A 20,702-nucleotide genomic window follows, 5' to 3' on the forward strand; every position below is an offset into this window, starting at 1 on the left:
AGTATAAGTTAAGTTAAATTGGTGTTACAGAGATCCAAAATTACCGTGAGTGACACAGAATGGACATTTCTTCTTTCCCAGGGCTGGGACTGTTCTCATCCACACAGTCCTCACAGGGCGAAACTTCTAAGTCACTGCTCTACCAACCCTAGGACGTGACCTTACTTATTCTCATGGTCTAAGGTGGCTGCATCTGCATTCCAGCAGGAGCAGAGTGAAGGAAAGGCTAAAGAGGGAGGAGCAAAGAGTACGTGCCAGCTAAGTTTTAAGGAAGATACCCAGAAGCTGCCATAAGAGGCTTCCACACATACATACCACTGACTAGAACTTAGTCATGGGTCACAGCAAGGCATGGGTTTTGAGGCAAGAGCTGTGGAAAATAAACAGCCATTCTCTGTTTATTGGAGACTCGAGTAGGTTTGTTTTTTTTGTTTTTTTTTGTTTTTTTTTTTACTGAAATGGATTTTCTGGAATGGCAAAGTTATGTTAATAAAGATAGTACAAAAGAAGAGTCATGTTAGTTTGCACAATAAGCTTTGGTGTCAGTAGTTTGGTTCTCAGTGTCTATATCCTTAGGACATCGCATGCTGTATGGCACTCTGTCATACTCAAGAATGTCTGTTGATTATATGCATTATATATATGCTTCCTTATTACAATCTCTGCCCAAAAATAGAGGAAAGGTGAATAAGGATACGTTCCAGATTGTCAAAATGGTAAGGTGTGGAATTGCATTAGATACTGACTTCCAACCTAAAGTCTGGTCAGATGTGCTGGAATGAGTCTGTACCGGGGGTTCACGGGTGCCCACAAAGGTAGGGATTAGGGATCAGCAACATTGTTGCCTCAGGAGGGCAAAGGACAGGGACATGAGAAACAGGTATCACCAGTTCTGTTACACTTTTCCAGGTATTAAAGTCTTACTTTCACCAACGTGAGACTTTCCTTGCAGCGGTCAGAAAGAGTGGGAAAGGATTTAAAGGCAGTAACGCCTTCATCATGTTCTCTAATGCCATGCCACGCACCAGTTAGAATCTTATGCACAAGTCATGGCACGCTCTTTTGCGTAGACAGCGTGGGTGAAAGGAAGACGCTAGACTGAGGAGATCAGCGTTCTGGTTTTGGTTCCATCACAGTGAGACCTTGTGGGTCGCTCAGCCTCAAATTTCCTCTTCTGTGGTTTTTTTTCTTCCATGGACTGTCGTGGAATTGACTCGAGAGACATACTTACTGTCAGCCTGTATAAACAGCATGCTTGCACCGAGGCATTAAACATGGAGTGGCTTTGTTTTTTTTTTTTTTTTTTTTTTTTTTTTATTTATTTTTTTTTTTATTTTTTTATTTTTTATAATATATGAAATTTATTGTCCAAATTGGTTTCCATAAAACACCCAGTGCTCATCCCAAAAGGTGCCCTCCTCAATACCCATCACCCACCCTCTCCTCCCTCCCACCCCCCATCAACCCTCAGTTTGTTCTCAGTTTTTAACAGTCTCTTATGCTTTGGCTCTCTCCCACTCTAACCTCTTTTTTTTTTTTTTTTTTTCCTTTTTTCCTCCCCCTCCCCCACGGGTTCCTGTTACGTTTCTCAGGGTCCACATAAGAGTGAAACCATATGGTATCTGTCTTTCTCTGTATGGCTTATTTCACTTAGCATCACACTCTCCAGTTCCATCCACGTTGCTACAAAAGGCCATATTTCATTTTTTCTCATTGCCACGTAGTATTCCATTGTGTATATAAACCACAATTTCTTTATCCATTCATCAGTTGATGGACATTTAGGCTCTTTCCATAATTTGGCTATTGTTGAGAGTGCTGCTATGAACATTGGGGTACAAGTGCCCCTATGTATCAGTACTAAACATGGAGTGGCTTTGGATACATCAGGCATGGGCCCCAGTCAGATGAGGAAATGTGTGGGCGAGGATATGTCATTTGAACAAATGCCACTGTCTGATCAGGTGTAACTCATGGGGGAAGTGGTTGATTGCCAGGGGCCTAAGACATGATAAGTTACAGTCTCGGAGGCCATTTCAGATAAACCTCCCGGGTGCCTGGTCTGGTAGAGTTGGGGGTGGTGAGGGCGGGAACACCACTGCCAAGTGAAATGTAAAAACGCACGATGGTTCTGAATGCCGGAGCGGGCAGTTCGGTGAGTGGGGCTGGTTCTCATGAGGATTTCAGCAAGCTCCCACGTTGCCCGGTGTCTGTCGGCAGGCGGAGTGTTTCTAGGTGCCGGATTGAACTACCATCCTGAAAAGGCCCACGGTTGACTCTTACGGACCTTGTAATTTACTGGCCCACTACCTTCAAAGTGCTAAATGACCGAACAGGGTTGCAGAGAACCACCTGAAGGTAGAAATTGTTTCCACAGTATTGGGAGGTTAATGTTTTGTCTCTCCCTCCCTACCTCCTCTCCCGCTAGCTGGGTTTTTGTTGTGGTGGTGGGTTTTTCTTTTGTTTGTTTTGGTTTTGGTCCTCTGGGCATTTCAAAAAAGTGAGGAAAGAACCAACATAGAAAAAACAAGCACTAAGTTCTTCTAACACCCCCTTACTCGCCATCCCTTCTCCATCTCCTCCCCACCGCCACACACACACACACACACACATATACACACAGAGTCTAAAAAATGGTTGTTTTTTCTTGGGGCTGGCTTTGGTCTCCTCTGCGTCTGCTTGTTTGTTTGGGTTTTTATCACACCATTTCCAGAAGCTCTGGTCACGTGTAGTAGATGCCAGTACTTTGCATGAGGCTGGGGGGCTGGGAAGGGGCATGTTCCTGGAATAGACGAAAACGAAGGGCTGAAGTAGACTTTGAACTTAATTTAAGGGTAGAACTTGGAGTCTTGGTAGTTTGGCTGTTTCTTCCCTACACAGGAGGAGGTGGATACAGGCACCTGACATCCCGGAGGTTCCCTCTCCCACTTTTATCCAGATGATAGGTTCCAAAGAACTTCACCAGGGGAAGAAAACAGTCACAAAACGGTTGCCCAGAGCCTAACCGTCGTCCCACTGGTGGTGGGGCGGGGGTGGGAGTGGGGCATGAAGCAGTCTGCCTCGTGGCATTGTGGTCTGGGGTCCAGTCGTGAGCCTTGCTCGTCAGGGAAAGCCACACCTGCCCCTGTGCAAGGAAGAGAGGGAGGGCTGAGGAATGCGTTTGGAGGCACCCCTGAACCCCGATAGTCCCGCGTTGGATGCGCTCTCTCATTTCATCCTCGCAGCAACCCTGCATCTTGGGAATCCGTTCCCTGTTTTTTGCAGATATGGGCCCTGGGACAGAGAAGTATCATCACCTCCAGCGGCAGAGCCACATTCAAACCCTGGCCTTTATGTAGAGAGAGAGAAATCTGAGGGTCTCCACAAGGTATAAGAGGCTCACGTGCCCACCACAGAGCCAGAAACCGTCATCCCTTTGTCCCTGTCCAGGGGTGACTGTGGGGCAGCGGTTGTCAAGCTTCATCAGGAGGGGTTTTAAATCCCCCCAGCGCCGCCTCCTGACCTGTGGGGCTCACGCTGGACCCCGATCCTCTCGGGAGGATTTGGTTCAACTGGGTTTAACATATTGCACTTCTCTCCCTCCGCAGATGGATTTGTCCGTAGAGACTCTCTTTAGCTTCATGCAAGAGCGCCAGAAAAGATACGCCAAATATGCGGAGCAGATCCAGAAGGTCAATGAAATGTCCGCCATCCTCCGCCGCATCCAGATGGGCATCGACCAGACCGTGCCCCTGATGGAGCGTCTCAACAGCATGCTGCCCGAGAGCGAGAGGCTGGAGCCCTTCAGCATGAAACCCGACCGAGAGCTCAGGCTGTAGAGCTGCCCGCCCCCTCCTGCCGGGCTAGGCTGTCGTTCTGTGGGGACCCCGCCTGGCCCCACCCCAGGAGGGCCCCGAGGGCGAGGACGGCTGGAACCAGAGGGCCCTGATGTGACTGGATCTCAAAGCCGGTTGGAGGTTTCGGTTCTCCGTGAAGGTCTGACGCTGCCCTCCCCACCCCTTTCCTTGAGGCATTTTTTTCCGTTTGCAAAACGAACCAAACCAAGTCTCGGTGCTAACCGAAGCTGGAACATTTGAATTATTAGGAATCTGTTACAGGATTCTGCATTGGGAATTGTTTTTATTTCGTTTAGGGTTTCGTTGTGTTTTTAGTTGGAAGTGCGTAGTGTCAGGTCTAGCTTGCTGAGTGAAAACACGGAGAGGAGGGGAGAAATGTTCAAAGCAGCTGTGTGTCCTCAGTGCCCTCAGGCCGTTCTCCTCCGCAGCCTTTCCGGGGTCTGAACTGCAGACATAAAGAACTAATTTGCTCCAGGTCTCAGTGTTGTTACTGTTCCTGCCCTGCTTACATCACGTCGGGTCTTTATCTGGGGCACCTCTTCCTGCGCTGCTGGTATTTGTTGGTGCGCTAGGTTACGGTGTCCCTCACATGTCGTCATCGGAAACTGAACACTTCCTCTCAGCATCCTCACGAGGCCCGCCTCCCCCCGACGACTGGTTTCCTTGATGCACACGTAGTTTAGGATTCTTTTTATCACATCAGCACTGGCGAGGCTCCGAGTTTTGTAACATGGCTTTCACCGGCATTTATTTTACTAGCCTGGAAAGCCTGTGGTGTGGTCGGGGTTTGACATGCCTACAGCAGATATTTATTGAGCCCACTCGATGTGTCTGACACTGTGCCCCGAATACAAAAATGTCTGGGTAGTCCCCGCCCTTCTTTTCTGAAGACACAAAACTTAGAACGCTACTGAATTTCTATGGGAGTTTGGGAACTGAACTTGAGTAACCACAAAAGTTCTTAGAGCACGTTATAAATGTCCCCATGGAAGAAAAGACTGAAGACACAAAGAAATGGAATGTAGGAACAGAGCGAGGCGGGCAAGTGAGACCAAGCGCTGGGGGACACGGGGACGCCTCTGGGGCCAGCCTGTCATGCACCCGTGCTCCCTTTATTCCTTCAACCTTTACAAGGCGTTTCTTAGACGTCAACAACAGCCTTTGGTATATTTATAAGATTAAAACGGGTCCCACTTAATTTAGCGTATCTTGGGTAAACTTGATCTGACTCTAATCTCGGATTTTAATCAGGTACTATTTTGTAAGGTTCTTAGAACCCAGAATAAAATGTGGGACATAAAACAACTGGATGACAGAAGATACATGAGCAAACTAAGCTAAGTAAAAAAATTTTTTTTAATTCAGACACAGGAAAAAAATCAACAGCTTCTAGGATTTTTTTTTTAATTTTTTTTTTCAACGTTTATTTATTTTTTTGGGGACAGAGAGAGACAGAGCATGAACGGGGGAGGGGCAGAGAGAGAGGGAGACACAGAATCAGAAGCAGGCTCCAGGCTCTGAGCCATCAGCCCAGATCCCGACGCGGGGCTCGAACTCACGGACCGCGAGATCGTGACCTGGCTGAAGTCGGACGCTTAACCGACTGCGCCACCCAGGCGCCCCAAGGATTTTTAAGGAACATCCCATAAGTATCAAGATTGTTCATTCCTCTGAGCTGGAAAGACAAGATGGGCCAAGGGAAGAGGTCAAGGTGCATCCAGCTTTTCCAGAGGGCAACCTTCAGATCGCATTTCTGCCTCCATGGGACCCGATGCCCTTCCTTCCCCAGAAGGAAGATGGGGTAGAGATGTCCCGTCTGAGGCGATGAAGGGGTCGGAGGGAGTCGTGGGGGACTTGGAAGCCATGTGCTGGGGAGTGAGGACTTTGTTGGGCCACACTGGTGGAAGAAGTTTGTGTTTCTAATGCCTTTTGATGGTCAGGTTTACTGGGTCTTAAACCATTTCTAGAACAATTTATTAGAGGGTACAAATCAAGAAAGACATTCTGTTTCTTAGAAACCTATTAATAGCTAAGGTTAATGGGAGGGCAACATTTAATGAATAATGTGTCTTCCCTCTGATGGGCAAATACACATGCACATGTGTATCATGTAGTGATTTCTATCATGTAGTGAATTTCCATATAATTGAGGATCTCGTTCTGAACTACATTCTAATCCATTGATCTTCCAATAGCATTTCGTGCTGTTTTTCATTTTTTCATACTGTGTTAATATAATTTCACAATACATTTTAATACCTGTTATAGCTACTAGACTCGGTGCCCCCTGCGCTCATTACAGTCTTCTATTTGTTAGTTTCAAATTGGCAGAAATTGGTTTTTGCAAAAAAAAAAAAAAAGGAGTGCAAGGAATACTTCTGTTCCCTTTGCCGAGACCTACAGGAAGTGGCGTTTGTAAGCCACGTGCATCATGGTCTTTTTCTGAGTTCCTGGCGTGTGCAGAACCCAGCTCTGAACGCCGGACCGTGCCTGCAGCTTTCAGAGAACGAAAAGCTCTGAAAACAGCTTGGGGGTCAGGTGCTCTTACCATCACCGCACTTAGTACAATTTACAAATACAAGCGCAGAACAAATAAAAGCAGACACAGACTAAGCCTCCTGAGGATGGAGCTTTCTCACTGCGTTTCAATAGTTCAAGGCATGAACATGGCAGAAAGGCAGACCTAACACGGCAGGAGAAAATTCTCAGCCAGCCAGCTCTCCATCCAACTCGTTTTCTTATGAAGAAGTTAGACAAGAGCACCTGGCTAGCCCCGTCGGTGCAGCACGTGACTCTTGATCCCGGGGTCGTGAGCTCAAGCCCCACGTTGGGCATAGAGTTTACTGAAAAAAAAAAAAAAAAAAAATGCATAAAAAGACAAGACAATTTGGGTCCTGAGTACATAGGGGCTTATCACTGGGTGGAAGCAAAGAAGAACCACAGGCAAATTCCGTATTTTCTTTTTTGAGAGAATTCCAGTTGATCCTTGTGGTGTGGGGTGTTTTGGCAACGTTGTCAACTTGGCGAAGCTGAACTGTTTTCCAGAATTCCCTTCCCTATTCGTTTCTGGTTAGGTAGGGGGTGGCCACAAGAGAAATTTGCACGAATTTGGAAGCGGACGGAAAGCCATAGCTGTGCTTACTCTCTGAAGGTCGCCGGACGCCGTGCCCTGTTGCACCTCGGGCACGTTTTCACAGACCCGCTGCACCTTTGGTGGGCGCAGCGGCTGGGCTCTCGGCTCCTCCGGCCCCCACAGAATTCTGCCTCCGGTTCTTCCAGATCGGGGGTCGGGTATGAATCTAGCTTCTCCTTCAGGTCACCTGCAGCAGGAGGACGAAGGCTTAGAGAGGCCAGCGCGGGTCCGGCCAGCAAGAGGCAGGTGCAGGTTCCCGCGAGTGGCTTGCAGGCTCCAGCTGTCCCAGCGCTCCCAGACTGCACGACCGCCTTCTTTCCGGACCACCCGCCCAGGGATTTCAGGTGAAAAAGCAGCAGCTGAACTGGGGCTCTCTTACCAGCATCTGTAATTCAGTGCTGCAGGTCAGTCCTTTAACAACCCCCTGATTCTGTATCACTCCTAGTGGCTCTTCTCAGATGGATGGACCCCTGACTGGTAATGTGCAATACCAGTCCTTTACCTCCTCGGGATTTGACCTTTTCTGAAGGATTCTGGGAACCTGATCTGCCATTCGAAGAGAGAGTTCTGCTGGCTCTCTGTCCCTCAATGCCCAGTGACCCATCCGGACCCTACAGGATGCTTCAGGGATAAAAAGGCAACCGGTTGTTGTCAGAGAGCCGGACTGTCCGTTTCCAGCATTGAATCTTGACACATCACTTAATTTCCATGAGTCTGTTTCCACCTCCCTACCGTGTGAGCTGGTCTGGGTGGGCTCGCAGGCCCCTGCCTGCTCCAGGATGCCACTTTTGTGACAGCGAGAGGCATCTTTAGCTGCTGTCTCTGAGCAGTGGCCCTTGGTTTTGGTAGTGACTTTAAATTACGAGCTCCCAACAGAGCGTCTTTCCTTCTCTTTATTAATTAGAAAGTGTCCAGCAGCTCCCCTCTTTTGAGAATCTCTTTTGCATACCTATCTATGCATCTCTACGAACACTGTCAAATAGGTTCCTAGACCGCAGGCTCCTTGCTTGACTCGAAGTAGGAGGCTGGTGGAAGCTGGCCTTCACCCCTTGTATTATGTGCATGGAAGTTTCTAGTAAATGAATTGTGGGCTTGGGGTGCCTGGGTGGCTCAGTCATTAGGCATCCAACTCTTGGTTTCGGCTCAGATCATGATCTCATTGTTTGTGAATTAGAGCCCCCGCATCGGGCTCTGCGCTGACAGAGTCAAGTCTGCTTGGGATTCTCTCTTTCTCTCTCTCTCTCTCTGCCCCTCTCCCTACTCAAAGTGAATAAATATTTTTAAAAAATTAATTGTAGGGTTAAGAGCAAGTAATAGTGTAGGCTTCATGACAGCCTATATAATTATACAGATGTCATGTCTTTGTTTCCCTTAAAATTCTGTCATTCTTTGGAACATAATTTATATTCTTGGCCCAGAGTATTTGATGAAATGAATTTTGGGGACTCCATATCCAGAGATACAGGAGTGCACTCAAGAAATTAGGTGGGTTTTTTATTAAAAAAACATCTTCTAGGTATTTCTTTGCTTCTTTCCACTGACCTAGGAAGCAGGTTCATTACGAGTATTACCAAACATGCTGTTTCCAAGGTTATGTAAAGTAATGGCCCAGGGGGACTGACCTGTGCCACCCCTTTTGTGGATTTGTAGAACTCACTTAGCTTTGGCATTTCCCTCAGCAAGTCCCGGGATAAGACCAGGAATCTTCAGAAATGAGAGCCGTGAGCAAACACGTTTTAAGAGTTGAGTGAAATTGTCTTCCCTATTTGTTTATACCTCAGCTAAACCAAGACCTACACCACGCAGTAGGAAATTACTTAAAATGCTGATCCTGAAGACTGAAGGGTAGAGTGAAGTGACAGTTTTGCTTCTTGGGGGACGTTTTAGGTGAACTGTTCTACATCCCGAGAGAAGATGTCATTGCTGTAGGCTGATTTGTAATAAGGAACATTTGATTTTTTGCACACACACAGGGCATGTAGCTTCCATTCAGATGCCCCAACTACAGAGGGGAAGGGTGACCAGATAACTTATCCACAGGCCTCAGACCAAAAAATAAAAAAATTTGGCAGCCAGACCTAGTTGCTTACTAGGGGACCCAGTATCTCATGTGTCGTGCTGACGTGTGCCCATTGCTCTCAGGAATCTGTTCTGGGTTATCGGTGTCAGTGTGAGACCCGAGGGAACTTGCTAATGACCCATTTTCTTCACCAGTCGAGGCATATTCCTACTGCCACCTTTTATTTTTTATTTTATTTTTTTTTTTTTTTCAACGTTTATTTATTTTTGGGACAGAGAGACAGAGCATGAACGGGGGAGGGGCAGAGAGAGAGGGAGACACAGAATCGGAAACAGGCTCCAGGCTCTGAGCCATCAGCCCAGAGCCCGATGCGGGGCTCGAACCCACGGACCGCGAGATCGTGACCTGGCTGAAGTCGGACGCTTAACCGACTGCGCCACCCAGGCGCCCCTGCCACCTTTTATTTTTATTCTACAGCGAGGCAGGATTCATGCCAAAAGCTTTGGTGAACCAAGTACTTTAAATTCAGCCTTTGAAACTGTCCCAGTTCCCTTGAGCAGGGAGAACCCCGACCACAGCCGAACTGACCCTCTCCAAGCCGCCCTGTTTGCCTGTGACTCTGCTCCTGCGAGGTCCCATTCAGCATTTCCTGTGGGACCGCGTTTCCACTTTTACTGTTTCGGCTAGAACCAGTGGAATGAAGCTTGTTTTTACATAAACCCGATTTGATGCCCCTGCACATAAACAATGTGATTGACTTGTGAACATCTTCCAAGGTAGTGACGTAATTTTCCAGTTGATTTCGCAATACTGTAGGATATAACCAAGTATAATTACGCTGCACAAGGATGAATGGGCCTCACAGACTGCTAGAAATAACTCCCTTCCCTCTTCCATTTATAGATGCGGAAGAGTAATACTCAGAGAAAAGCACCTCGACAAATTTTACTAGACCTAAAACATTTCTGCCTCGCGTCCGAGGACAAAACCAGATGGGATATAAAAGAAAACGCCAGTGAAGGCTTTAAGGGTAAAGAGTTGCTGTCATCTGGCCCCATAAGGTACACCCTCCCCTTCCCATCTAGACCCTCCCGGTTTCCCCTTAGCCCAAGCCCGGGTCTAATTTTTGTTGTCAGACCCAGACTAGTCTCCAGCACTAGCCTGCCCTTGATGGTCTCTCAAGGGGCCCCCGGTCAGTGCGTGTACGTACACCTTCTCATCCAAAACCTGTCACTCGAACACCAGCTGCCTCAAGCCACCGTCCGTCTCTGGAGGCAGATTTATTCTACACCCCCTTTTCTCTCCGGTGCCCAACCCTGGTTCTTTGCAAGGTCCTGGGCAAGTCTCTGCCCACCTGGTACAATCCTTCTCGCTTGTAAATTTTCTTAAATTTAGCTTCAGCTCAGAAGCCTGTCACAACCAACTTAAATGACATCACCTGTAATTCTGTTATTCCAAGATAATATGCTTTATTATGAAGCATATTGATTTATAAATGTAAATGCTTTATTCCCTTGATGCATAATTATTGACACACTGATGGGACTAAGCTGCTAGTCTCACATATTGTCACGTGCAGTGTCATTTATAAGCAGAGGGGTGGTTGAGATGTACGTGGCAAGGATGCAGAACAGACCTTTAATAACTTCCTCAGTTTTCCCCACAAGAATTCTAAAACCACGTATACATCCCATTAGAATGTACCACAAATGTGTATCTGGTCTTCTTCCTCCCCTGTACCTATTCTTGACACAGTCAGCAAATATTCGCCAGGTGCCTGGGGTTCTGCACTGTCGTGGGCATGTGGTGTGCATGTTAGAGAACACGGGCCAGCATTGCGCCCTTAGCCAAGCGTCCCGTGTGAATGATGGCGCACGTACTACATCCGACGCCCCCACCACGTTGTCTTCAGCCAAGTCCTGTCTGACGTGAGAGCAGGACAGGTTCCGCCACGCCCTCCTTTTGCAACTTGGATGTTGCTCTTCCCACCTAGTATAGTTGCAAGGAAACAGTCCTTCTCTTATTTATGTATAAACAGGTACCAGTTTTGATTTTATTTCATATTAACATACATGAACATCAAAATGAGAAATGCACAATTTAACCATTCGGCGGCATCTTACTCCAGAAGAACACTATATTCATATTAAACATTTATACAGTCTTTCCACCTAACTTGACAAATGTTCTAAGCCATTGTCCAGCATTTCTCACACAGAAGTCTAGTTTTGCTCTTTAGAAATCACCATTATCACTCCGGTAGCCTCCGGGGCTTCCCCAAGATGACGGACTCAAGAAAGCCAGCCACCCCCGCCCCCAAGCAGCTCCAGGGCTTGCCCCTGAGGCATGGCAGTCTGGATCCCAAGAACTGATTATTTGACATTTGCAATCAAGGACTAAAGGTTTTAGTGTCTGACTACATCATCAGTCATAGGAAGGAAGGGGACCGTGGCCAAGAGAAATCCCAAATGACGGAAGGCAAATTTCTGCCCAGAGAGGTGTTAAAACCAAGTCCCCCCCCCGCCCCAACCCTCCCGGGACATATGTAAGATTGGAGCTGTTCCTTTCATTTCTCAGAAACGTTCCACGGTTGTGACCAGACCCTGGAAGAAGGGTGTGTGTATACGTAACACGTCAAAAATTACTCTGTGAAACCTGGAGAATGTCTGGTTACATCCCAAATTTAAATGTATGTGGAAAAACTCCGATCACTGAACTTTTTCAATATAATGACAGTGACTTCCCTGTGCGGTGTCCTCTCTTCCTGCCTTCTTTCTACACCCAGATCACAGCGCGTTATTTGCGCACAACCAGTTAGGTTACGCGAAACTCAGCATCATCATGAACAAGTCAGCTTTGAGTCACGCCATTCATTCTGTGCTGGTTTCAGCAGTCATCACAGGAAACACAAAGTCACATCCTAGTCAAAGGACTATCCATTTCTCAAACACAGAAAAACCTGAGATATGAGTCAGCAACTAGCTACACTTAAAGAACGACAACCCACCCCCCCCCCCCCCCCCCCCACACACACACAAAAGCTGCTGACGTGAATTAAGGCTTCAAAAGAGGGCCATACTATAGTTGACAAGACTCAAGCCAGGGAGTTTAAAAGCAGGTATGTACTAACACTTGTATCCTTGTTCCAATCACCTATTTTCAGCTGCCAGGATTGATTCCATACAGTGATTGTAGGTCAAAGGCTGAGAGACCACCTTGGTCCTGCTCCATTTTGATGTGTCCCTTCTACTGAAAGAATACTGGGGATAGTTTCTGAGAATAGCTTGGCTATAGCTTTTCCACTCTGCTCACAACGAATCAAATCCAACCACCTTCCCCTCACTTTCCTATACTGTGTTATTCTGAACATTCCTTACGTCACCAGCCTCTCAGCCCTATTAGTAAATCGGAAAGGGAATCACAGAACTACCACCCTCATCACGTGCTGAGGAGAAAACCATCGAGAAAAAATTGAGTTTCCTGCTTCTCCTCAGCAACGTTAGTTCTTTAATCTTTCCATAGTTTCTCCCTCTTGATAGTTTCCTATAACATTCTACCTAACTGTTAGATTTTTACAAAACCTGTATGTGCAGAGAGACCGAAATGGAAAAAACTGTACTCTGGCTGAGAACTCGAAGGTTCTGCTGCTCTGCTACCGACCCAAGTACATCCCCATCTGGCTGAAACCAAGGTAACAACACCGTTCTGAACAATTCTCGGATTTACAGGGAGGGAGGTAGACTTGTTTAGCCTCCCGACCTTAGCTTCAGTCATTATGCTGCCAGATCCCTGGCCGTTAAGTGGAATCCTAGATGGTTTCCCTTCTCTTCATAAAGCTGAGAAGAAGAAAACAAGGTACCACCTCCATCCAGGCCCTACTGGAAATTTGTGCAGAGATAGTCTGAACTGGTCTGCAAAGTGTGCCTAGCTACCTACCTACCCACAAGGCCTAGGACACAGGCTACCAGACTTGGTAGTGGTGAGAGCCCCGACTTGCAGTCTGAGGTACTGGGTGTGCTCCGAAGGAGACCAAGGCAAGGCCCCTAACGGTCTGTCCGGCAGAGTGATGCGCGCATCGGCTGCCGGGTGAGCGTGGACGCGTGAATCCGCTTTGGATGCGATCGTTTCTCTTGCGTTTACCATGAGGTTCTGTCCCTAATGGGGTCTACCCGCCCGACCCACGAGCTGGCTCAGTCTCAGCGCTAAGGTGCACTACGGAAGGGACAGGACAGAGGCTAGTGCTTGAGATCTCCTGTGGCACGACACGAAAATTAAATGGTAGGGGATTCTGTCCTCCAACACCAAATACAACCGGATTTAGGAAGAACGAGAGGATGTGCAATTCGCTGCAAAGTTTCTCATCTGTCTAGGAGGAAATCTAGCATTTGCCCTTCCACTTTCGTTGAGAGACGTGTCAGCTGATCTCTCAAGTGCAGGTGTGGAGAGACACCTGTGTTGATCCATCTTTTGCTTTTACACCATAGCTCCGTTTTCCAAAAATATATATGTATGTACATATATATACTTCAGATTTACAGGGAATATTTTTTTGTGAACAAGACAAACATTGTCAACAGAAGTCACGAGTGTCTGTCTCCTCAGGAGACCTCAATGATCTCCATGCTGCCTGAAAAGCTAGACTGGCTGCCCACCTTCCCCAGCTCTTCCCGCGACCTGTTCTCGGACATGATGCTCTCGCCAAACTCCATCTGGCAGCTTCTGCGTTTAAACTGCTTTTCAAAGGGGCTCTCTTCGTGCCAGCTCCGCCGCGAGTCGGGCCTGTCGCCCGGCTTGTGCCGCCTGCGCACGGAGTACGCTTGGTCGCTGCCGGTGGGCAGCTGGCTGCAGCTGTAGGCCGAGTAGCCGGCGCTGCCCCCGTACACGGCGGAGGCAGAGTAGAAGCGCGAGGGCTCTGTGGCAAAATACCAGCTGTTGGCCAGGGAAGGGGCGGAGGTCTGGGGAGCCAAGATATCTGAGTGCCAGCCCTTGAGGCCCAGCCCGGCGGCAGACTTGGCGAGGTGCTGCTGGCTGGCGGACAGGCCCAAGAGGAAGCTGGTGTGGCAGTTGTCCTCCACGCTCCCGCTTCGGTGCAGCGGGGAGAAGAGGGACCGCTGGGCAGCGCCACCACCCGTCGCTCGCACCGAATGCAGCCGCTTGCCCTGGCTCTCTGCGGGCCTGGCGGGCTGAGGCTTCTTGGGGAGGTTGGCTTCCTCCTTGTCGGGGCTGGTTTCTGGAGTCTGCTCCGACACCTCCTCGACCGGAGAGAACTGGCAGAGCTTGCTGGTCCCATCCAGAGCTGCGGAGGGTTTGTAGTATTCCAGAGCATCCTCTGACGAGGGGAAACCGTGCAAGGATGCGGCCACGCTGGCCGAGTACGAGACGGACTTGATGTCCAGAGAGAAGGAGCGCTTGAGCTTCCTGCTGTCCTCCAGCTTGCCGGACGGCAGGTGCAGTCCGCTCAGCGCCTGGACCAGCGGGCCGTCCTCCGGCAGCGGCGGCTGCGAGCCGGGCGCGCCGGCAGGGTGCGCGGGCCTTTGCCCTGCCGCCTCTGAGGTAGCGGAGTTGGCACAGGGTGGACCGAGGCACATCTCACTCTTCTGTCCGCCCTCGGAGACCGCGGGCACAGGTTCATTTGGCTTCTCCAGGTGCAGCAGCTTGAGTTTGCTCTTTGGCCCTGATGTGCCGGTCTGGTTCTTAATCTTCTTCTCGTAGTCCAGGAGTTGGCCCAGAAAATTGAAGTTTGGAGATATGGTAGGTCTTTTTTCTTTCACAAATCTACGAAGAGAGGAAAGAAACAAAAACCTCAAATTTTACAACTACACTTTATCTTAAGAACAGTGTTAAATCAGAGTACTAAGTGAATAAATAAGATAGGAAAATATTAGAGCCTCCCAAATACCTATGGAAGATGACTGGCTTAAAAGTTCAAGGTGGAGAATAAAAGGGCCTTTGCACTGGGAGAGCTTTATACCACGTCCTTGGAGCATGCTAGAAAGAGAGGGCCCAGGGCCCAGAAGCTCTAGTTTTAGCCAGCTTGTTTCCAAGGACCCAAGGTTTCCAATGCAACAGATAAGAGAGGATTCCGTCCTCCTCACCAACTCAGGCTGGTGCTGCCCTCAGAAGTACGGTGTGACAGCCACTCTCCCGCTTCAGTTTCCCAATATCAGGCCTTCTCAAAGTCCTCATAGTCACTTCCTCAGGACATTTCATATGTTTAATTAAGGACCAGAAAAGCAAGTATCAGATGGCCACAGCCTCAAAGCACACACCTGAGCTCCTTCTCTTTGTATCCAGCACGACAGAATCATCAGCCGTCAGCTGATGTGCTAAGCACTAGGCCAATGCATTAAACACAGTATTATATTTGGCTCCCCAAACTCACACAGCTGGAATTCAAAACCAGGTCTCATGTCTGCATCCATTTTTGTAACCACTGTGTTAAAAAAGAATCTTCAAGGGGTAAAAACTAGTAATAAATAGCTTTTCTATTTAATTGTGGAAACATAGACTCCTAGAGATAGTGGAAAAAATCCTTCGATGGTTTCTAACCTTCAGGGACACACCTCAGAAGATGCAGGAGTGAAACTACATTGAAAATTTGTATTTGAATATGGAGAAAAATCAAACTCCTTGGAGATCAAGTAAACCTAAAGCAAATTAACAAAGCCAGAGACAACTGGCTCAACTGTAACAAGTACAAATGCAGGGTCCTCATAGTAAGACTTCGTAACATGACATAAGAGTGCTTTTGCTTCTGGTTTCTACACGGTACCAGAAGACTTTTAGGGAGAAAAGCCTGAATTGAGGACAAGGGAATTAATGCAGACAAAGGGAGGGTCCTTCTCCTCCAGTCTCATTCCTCAAATGAGAAGCTCTTCAGGTAGCTCATTTCTTCTTTCCAAATTTTCCAATTTGAGAAAAAGTCCAGTTGTCACAATAGGCCTGCTTCCCGCATCTATATTTATGTCCGTTAATCGCATGAAAACCAATCCCCGCTATCCACACAGGGGATCCACCCACCAAACTCCAGTCCTCACACCCATGTCACTTGCCTGCCTTCCATCTGACCAAGGGTGGAGGGAGCAACCCAGTCCAAATGCAGAATCTGGGCTACTCTAGAATGAATGGAGGAAATTCCACTCAGTGACTGGATTTTGACAATAACTTGGTCTTGTACGTAGGGTTTTTCCTCACAGTGATAAAAGCACAAAGTTTGAAGCAGAAGTAGGAGTTCTATAACGGGTATCCTGCTGGAGCTTTTTTCTCCTATGTACTTCCCCAATTAGGAAAAGATACAAACTCACTTAACAGGGTAGAGATCTGTTTAGATTTGTTGTTCCTTAAAATTAAAAAGTAGCTGTGGATGAATCTGACACATGTTCAGGTGGAACTCATGCTGACTTATATTCTTCTCTAATCTTTGAAAAACCATTTAAAAATTCAGTCACCTGTAAAGAATGTAACTAAAATAGTCCTGTTTTGCTGTAATTTGGCTACCCACCCTCCTCTCTCTTCATGTCTCAGGTCCAGTGAAAACCCAATCCACAAGGCATATCCCTGTGCTCACCTGTAAGCTTCGTCTAAGGACATGTTCATCCTCTTCATGATGTAGGCGATGGCGATGGTGGCTGAGCGAGAGACGCCAGCTAAGCAGTGTACCAGGACACATCCATTGCAGGCTTTTGCTTTCTCTGCAGGAGTCAAATTCGAGAAGAGTCACCGTGAACAACTTTGTTCAACAGTGAGATCTTGTTGCCATTTGCTTACTTGCATCTGATAACTCAAAGTAAATCTCCTGTATTCATAATATTCTTCCTTTCAATAGTTTTTAAGGAGGTAAGGGAAGATAATTTCCCCCACCATTTACATACAGGACAATGGGGGTTGGTCCCAATATGTTAATAAGCAATGAGTCCCCTACTCAAGATCGCCTCTTACTTGGTACATTTCCCAATGTGTTTTTTACATTATTGTTTTTAATTTTAATAATTTTCCCTGAGTATAAATCCTACATTGTGATGACACGATTCCATTTGTTTAGTGTAGAGAATTTCATAATTACAGAGAAGTATAAAGAAAATAACACCCCAAATCTTAAGATTTAGCTAATATCTTGTTTACCCATATTGTCTGACACTCCCAACTTTTTTCTAGCTATGTAAGAGACACTAATTTTTTTTCCAGTTTTGATATATATTTTTCAGTTTTGAGATATAACTGACATATAACATTGTATTTTAGGTGTACGGTATAATGATTTGCTACGTATAAGAGGTATTACATTTTTAAAAATATTTTCTCATTTCAAACATATGTGCCATACCTAACTTAAAAAGCAGGAGGGAGAAAGACTTCATCACTATAGCGCATCAGAAAGCAAAAAGATACCAGGTCAAGCTACTTTTAAAATGCTGACTCATAGAATCTTTCTTCCTATTGTTTCCTATTTTTGTTTAGGAGAATTTTCTGTAGGTCATAAAGTGGCTCAACATAATTCATTTGCTGAGTTTAAGAAGAAAACTGTGTATATACTAGGAATCAGGTTTAGCAGGTCGCTTTAATGAGGACCAAGGGAACTTGTACCTTTCCTGGATATGGAGATGTTACTGATTGCATCATGTATATTCTGTACAACAGGGTAGGACTTTTGGACACTTTGTGAGAACCAAGAACATTCAAGCAAACAGTGCTGCTATCTCGCTGTTGTGGGGCTTTAAAAGGCTACTTGTAGGAGCGGGCAAAGTTATCCCATCCCACACAGACTGGAAGCTACTCATATTTTAGCCAATATTATGACTGCCTCGATTCTAAACAACTACACACGTGCTCACCATGAACTGCTGCCATGGAGCTAAATTCTTCACTTTTCCTTCTTGTTTTAGCTGACGGCACCAAAAGTTTACCAAACCTTATGTTCAAGTTCTTATAATTAACATATTCAGGGAATCTGCTCTGGCTCTGGCAACTGAATAGTAATACAAGGCCATTCCAATCTCACCACCTGTTACAAATATTACAAATTCCAGGGTATGTGATTTGTTATTATGTACAAAACACATAGGGCTTTTGGATAGTATATGAAAAATCAAACAGCCTTCCTTAGATAAAGAAATCAAACACAGTGGAATAGTAACAAATGAATACGAATACTTCTTGAAATTAAGAAATATGTATATACAACATAATACTACATAAACCCATGTACATAAAGTCCATCACCTTCCTGGGCCTACAGAATACTCTTCCTTATCTCAACTATACAGGACTTAGCCTGTACTGATCTTAGTATTTCCCCTTTTGCCTTGGCTGCTAAGAAGCTCAGAGCTAAGATTTTCACACAATTTCAATAAGTAACTGTAATTCAGATTATACTTCTTCTACCCCCATATTACTTGATTCTTGCCCTTTTTTCCATTTTAATGTGTATGTGTGTCAATGCATCTTTTGATCCCAGTCTCAGACTGTAAGCTGCCTTAAATTCTTATTGGAAGTAGGCTCAGTTTCAATTTTTTTTTAAATGTTGACAATATTCTCTCAATTATTTAAAATAATTATTTCAAAACAAGTCTGTAAGGATCTATAAGGATCTTGCTCCTAACTACCTCAAAGGGTTTAACATTGGGCACATATTATGCAGTAAACACAGTAAATGGGATATGCACCCACATCTTCCTTTAAAAACAATGTTTATTGACTTGGATGAATGTGGCAGAGAAGTAGGGAGGCATGAAGTTCCTTCATCCTTCAAACACAGCAGTACCAAGGCCAGAAGACTTGGAATTCCAGGAATCTGGGCTACAGAGTGACAGAAACATCTCCAGGGGCCCACAGGGACAGTTTGGCGGGACAGGGATGCATGATTGCAAATTGGGAGAGATAAAACAGACAGCATAGGCACTGACTGAAGGAGGATCTCCTTCAGTGGAGAGACAAAAGAAGGAAAAAGAGAGGCTGTGGAAGCATGGTATTGTATTTGGACAAGAGAAAAGCCTCTCTGGACCATGGACCAGGGAACGGAAAAAAGCAGTCTCTAACTTGCAAACAGACTTAGGAGTGACAATCCAGGGTTGTGCAACTTTCTCTGGACCAGGACTGGAGCCGGCTGCCAGTCTGTGCACCTGGCCCTGGCGGGGAGGGGGAGCTGGCCCCAGGCTTGGTAGTGAGCTCAGAGGTGATTTGGGAGAAAGCTGTCCCCCTCCCTCAAGTGCCATGGCAGAGGGTATATTGGCGTTCCAAGGACAAAAGACCCTGCAGGCACCTGCCAGCCTGTGGTCCTCTATCAGCTGTTTGGGCAGAGTGACACTACCCTGGAACCAGGGTGCCCAGGGCAGGATCCTTTAAAACAACGGGGTGTGAATCCCAGCCGAGTGCCTGGGAGGCATGGGAGACTGCAGCAGGACAAACCAGCACAATCTCACCCACACGGCACTGTGAGGACAGCCTGAACATTGTGGTTTGGAACACCCGGTCCAGGGAGGAGAGACTGGGGTGTTGCCATTTTTCTCCCCATCACCAAAAAGGTGGGGCTTCAGAGAGGACAGTGGGCCCCCAGTGGAGGTGGGACCCGCCTACACCAAGCCACACCCTCTGCGCCCAGTAACTGCGTATCTGCCAGAACAAAACTGACACTGACCAAACCAGATGGCCCCTCCTCCAGACCAGCACAGCCCCCATTCCAAGGCATCATCCAATAAGTCTGATGATTTTGCATTTCTGATTTGATTCTTGGTCAAGTCTTATTTTATACGCGCGCACACACACACACACTTTTCTTCTTTCTTCCCTTCTCTATTCTGGTTGTTGGTTTGCTTAAACAGACATTTTTAATGTATTATTTTTACATCTCTTCTGTATCTCCTTCTTTATTTTCCTCTCTTTCTCTCAGGATTAAGCCATATAGTTTCTCTGAATCTCTGCTTGGTCATTTTTTTCCCCCCACCCCTGTCATTTCTCTCTTTGTATGAGATAAAGCTTCTTCCACTCTACTCCTTTTTAAAGTTTTTCCAAGGTCACTTCAATGAACAAATCAAAGCACACCTGGTGGAGGGTCCAAACCACCACGAGTAGAGAGATAAAGCAACCAGAGTCACAACAACAGAGAGTACACAACACACTCCAAAAACACCTCCTGACCCCTTTTTAATATAGTAGTGCTCGCAGGTGCAGGACACATAACAAGCTATTAAAGCAGGTAAAAGACAAAAAAGTAGCCAAAATGATGAAAGGGAAGAATTCTCCCCAAAAGAAATTCCAGGAAGGAATGACAGCCAGAGAATTGGTCAAAGTAGATATAAACAATATATCTGAGCAAGAATTTAAAATAATGGTCGTAAGACTAATAGCTGGGCTTGAAAAAAGCATAGAAGACAAGAGAATCTATTGCTGCAGAGATCAAGGACCTAAGAAATAGGCACAATGAATTAAGAAATGTTGTAAATGAGGTGTAAAATAAAGTAGGTGCAATGACAGCAAGGATGGAGGAAGCAGACAGGAGATAAGTGAAACAGAAGATAAAATTATGGAAAACGATAAAGCTGAAAAAAAAGGTAGGAAAATACTAGACCACGAGGGGAAAATTAGAGCCCTAAGTGATTCAATGAAACTGGCATAGTGAAACCGGCAAAACACAAAGATAAAGAGAGAATTCTGAAATCAGCTAGGTACACATGGGCCTTAACCTACAAGGGAAGACACATAAGGGTAGTAGCAGACC

The 20,702-nt window shown here is 46.4% G+C and overlaps 2 protein-coding genes and 1 long non-coding RNA gene across 10 annotated transcripts in view; 2 read left to right on the forward strand and 1 right to left on the reverse strand.

Annotated features, from left to right (window-relative positions):
- BORCS5 (BLOC-1 related complex subunit 5) overlaps positions 1-4,310 on the forward strand; it is a 99,260-nt gene extending 94,950 nt beyond the window's left edge. For both annotated transcript variants that reach the window (XM_045465717.1, XM_045465716.1), the window contains exon 4: positions 3,588-4,310. In XM_045465717.1, coding sequence (XP_045321673.1) covers positions 3,588-3,818 — 231 coding nt within the window. In that variant the 3' untranslated portion in view covers positions 3,819-4,310. The remainder of the gene's footprint in view (positions 1-3,587) is intronic.
- A 1,150-nt stretch (positions 4,311-5,460) lies between these two features.
- Positions 5,461-10,901, forward strand: LOC123591421. The gene is made up of 4 exons (XR_006709311.1): positions 5,461-5,547; positions 7,152-7,373; positions 9,893-10,050; positions 10,745-10,901. It is a non-coding gene; the product is annotated as an uncharacterized LOC123591421 (long non-coding RNA).
- A 111-nt stretch (positions 10,902-11,012) lies between these two features.
- DUSP16 (dual specificity phosphatase 16) overlaps positions 11,013-20,702 on the reverse strand; it is an 88,824-nt gene continuing 79,134 nt past the window's right edge. For all 7 annotated transcript variants that reach the window (XM_045465715.1, XM_045465710.1, XM_045465708.1 and 4 more), the window contains 2 exons: positions 16,557-16,680; positions 11,013-14,764 (listed from right to left, as the gene is read on the reverse strand). In XM_045465715.1, the coding sequence (XP_045321671.1) occupies positions 13,588-14,764; positions 16,557-16,680 (1,301 nt within the window). In that variant the 3' untranslated portion in view covers positions 11,013-13,587. The remainder of the gene's footprint in view (positions 14,765-16,556; positions 16,681-20,702) is intronic.

Source organism: Leopardus geoffroyi, chromosome B4 (assembly GCF_018350155.1).
Source record: "Leopardus geoffroyi isolate Oge1 chromosome B4, O.geoffroyi_Oge1_pat1.0, whole genome shotgun sequence".
Lineage (NCBI taxonomy): Eukaryota > Metazoa > Chordata > Mammalia > Carnivora > Felidae > Leopardus > Leopardus geoffroyi.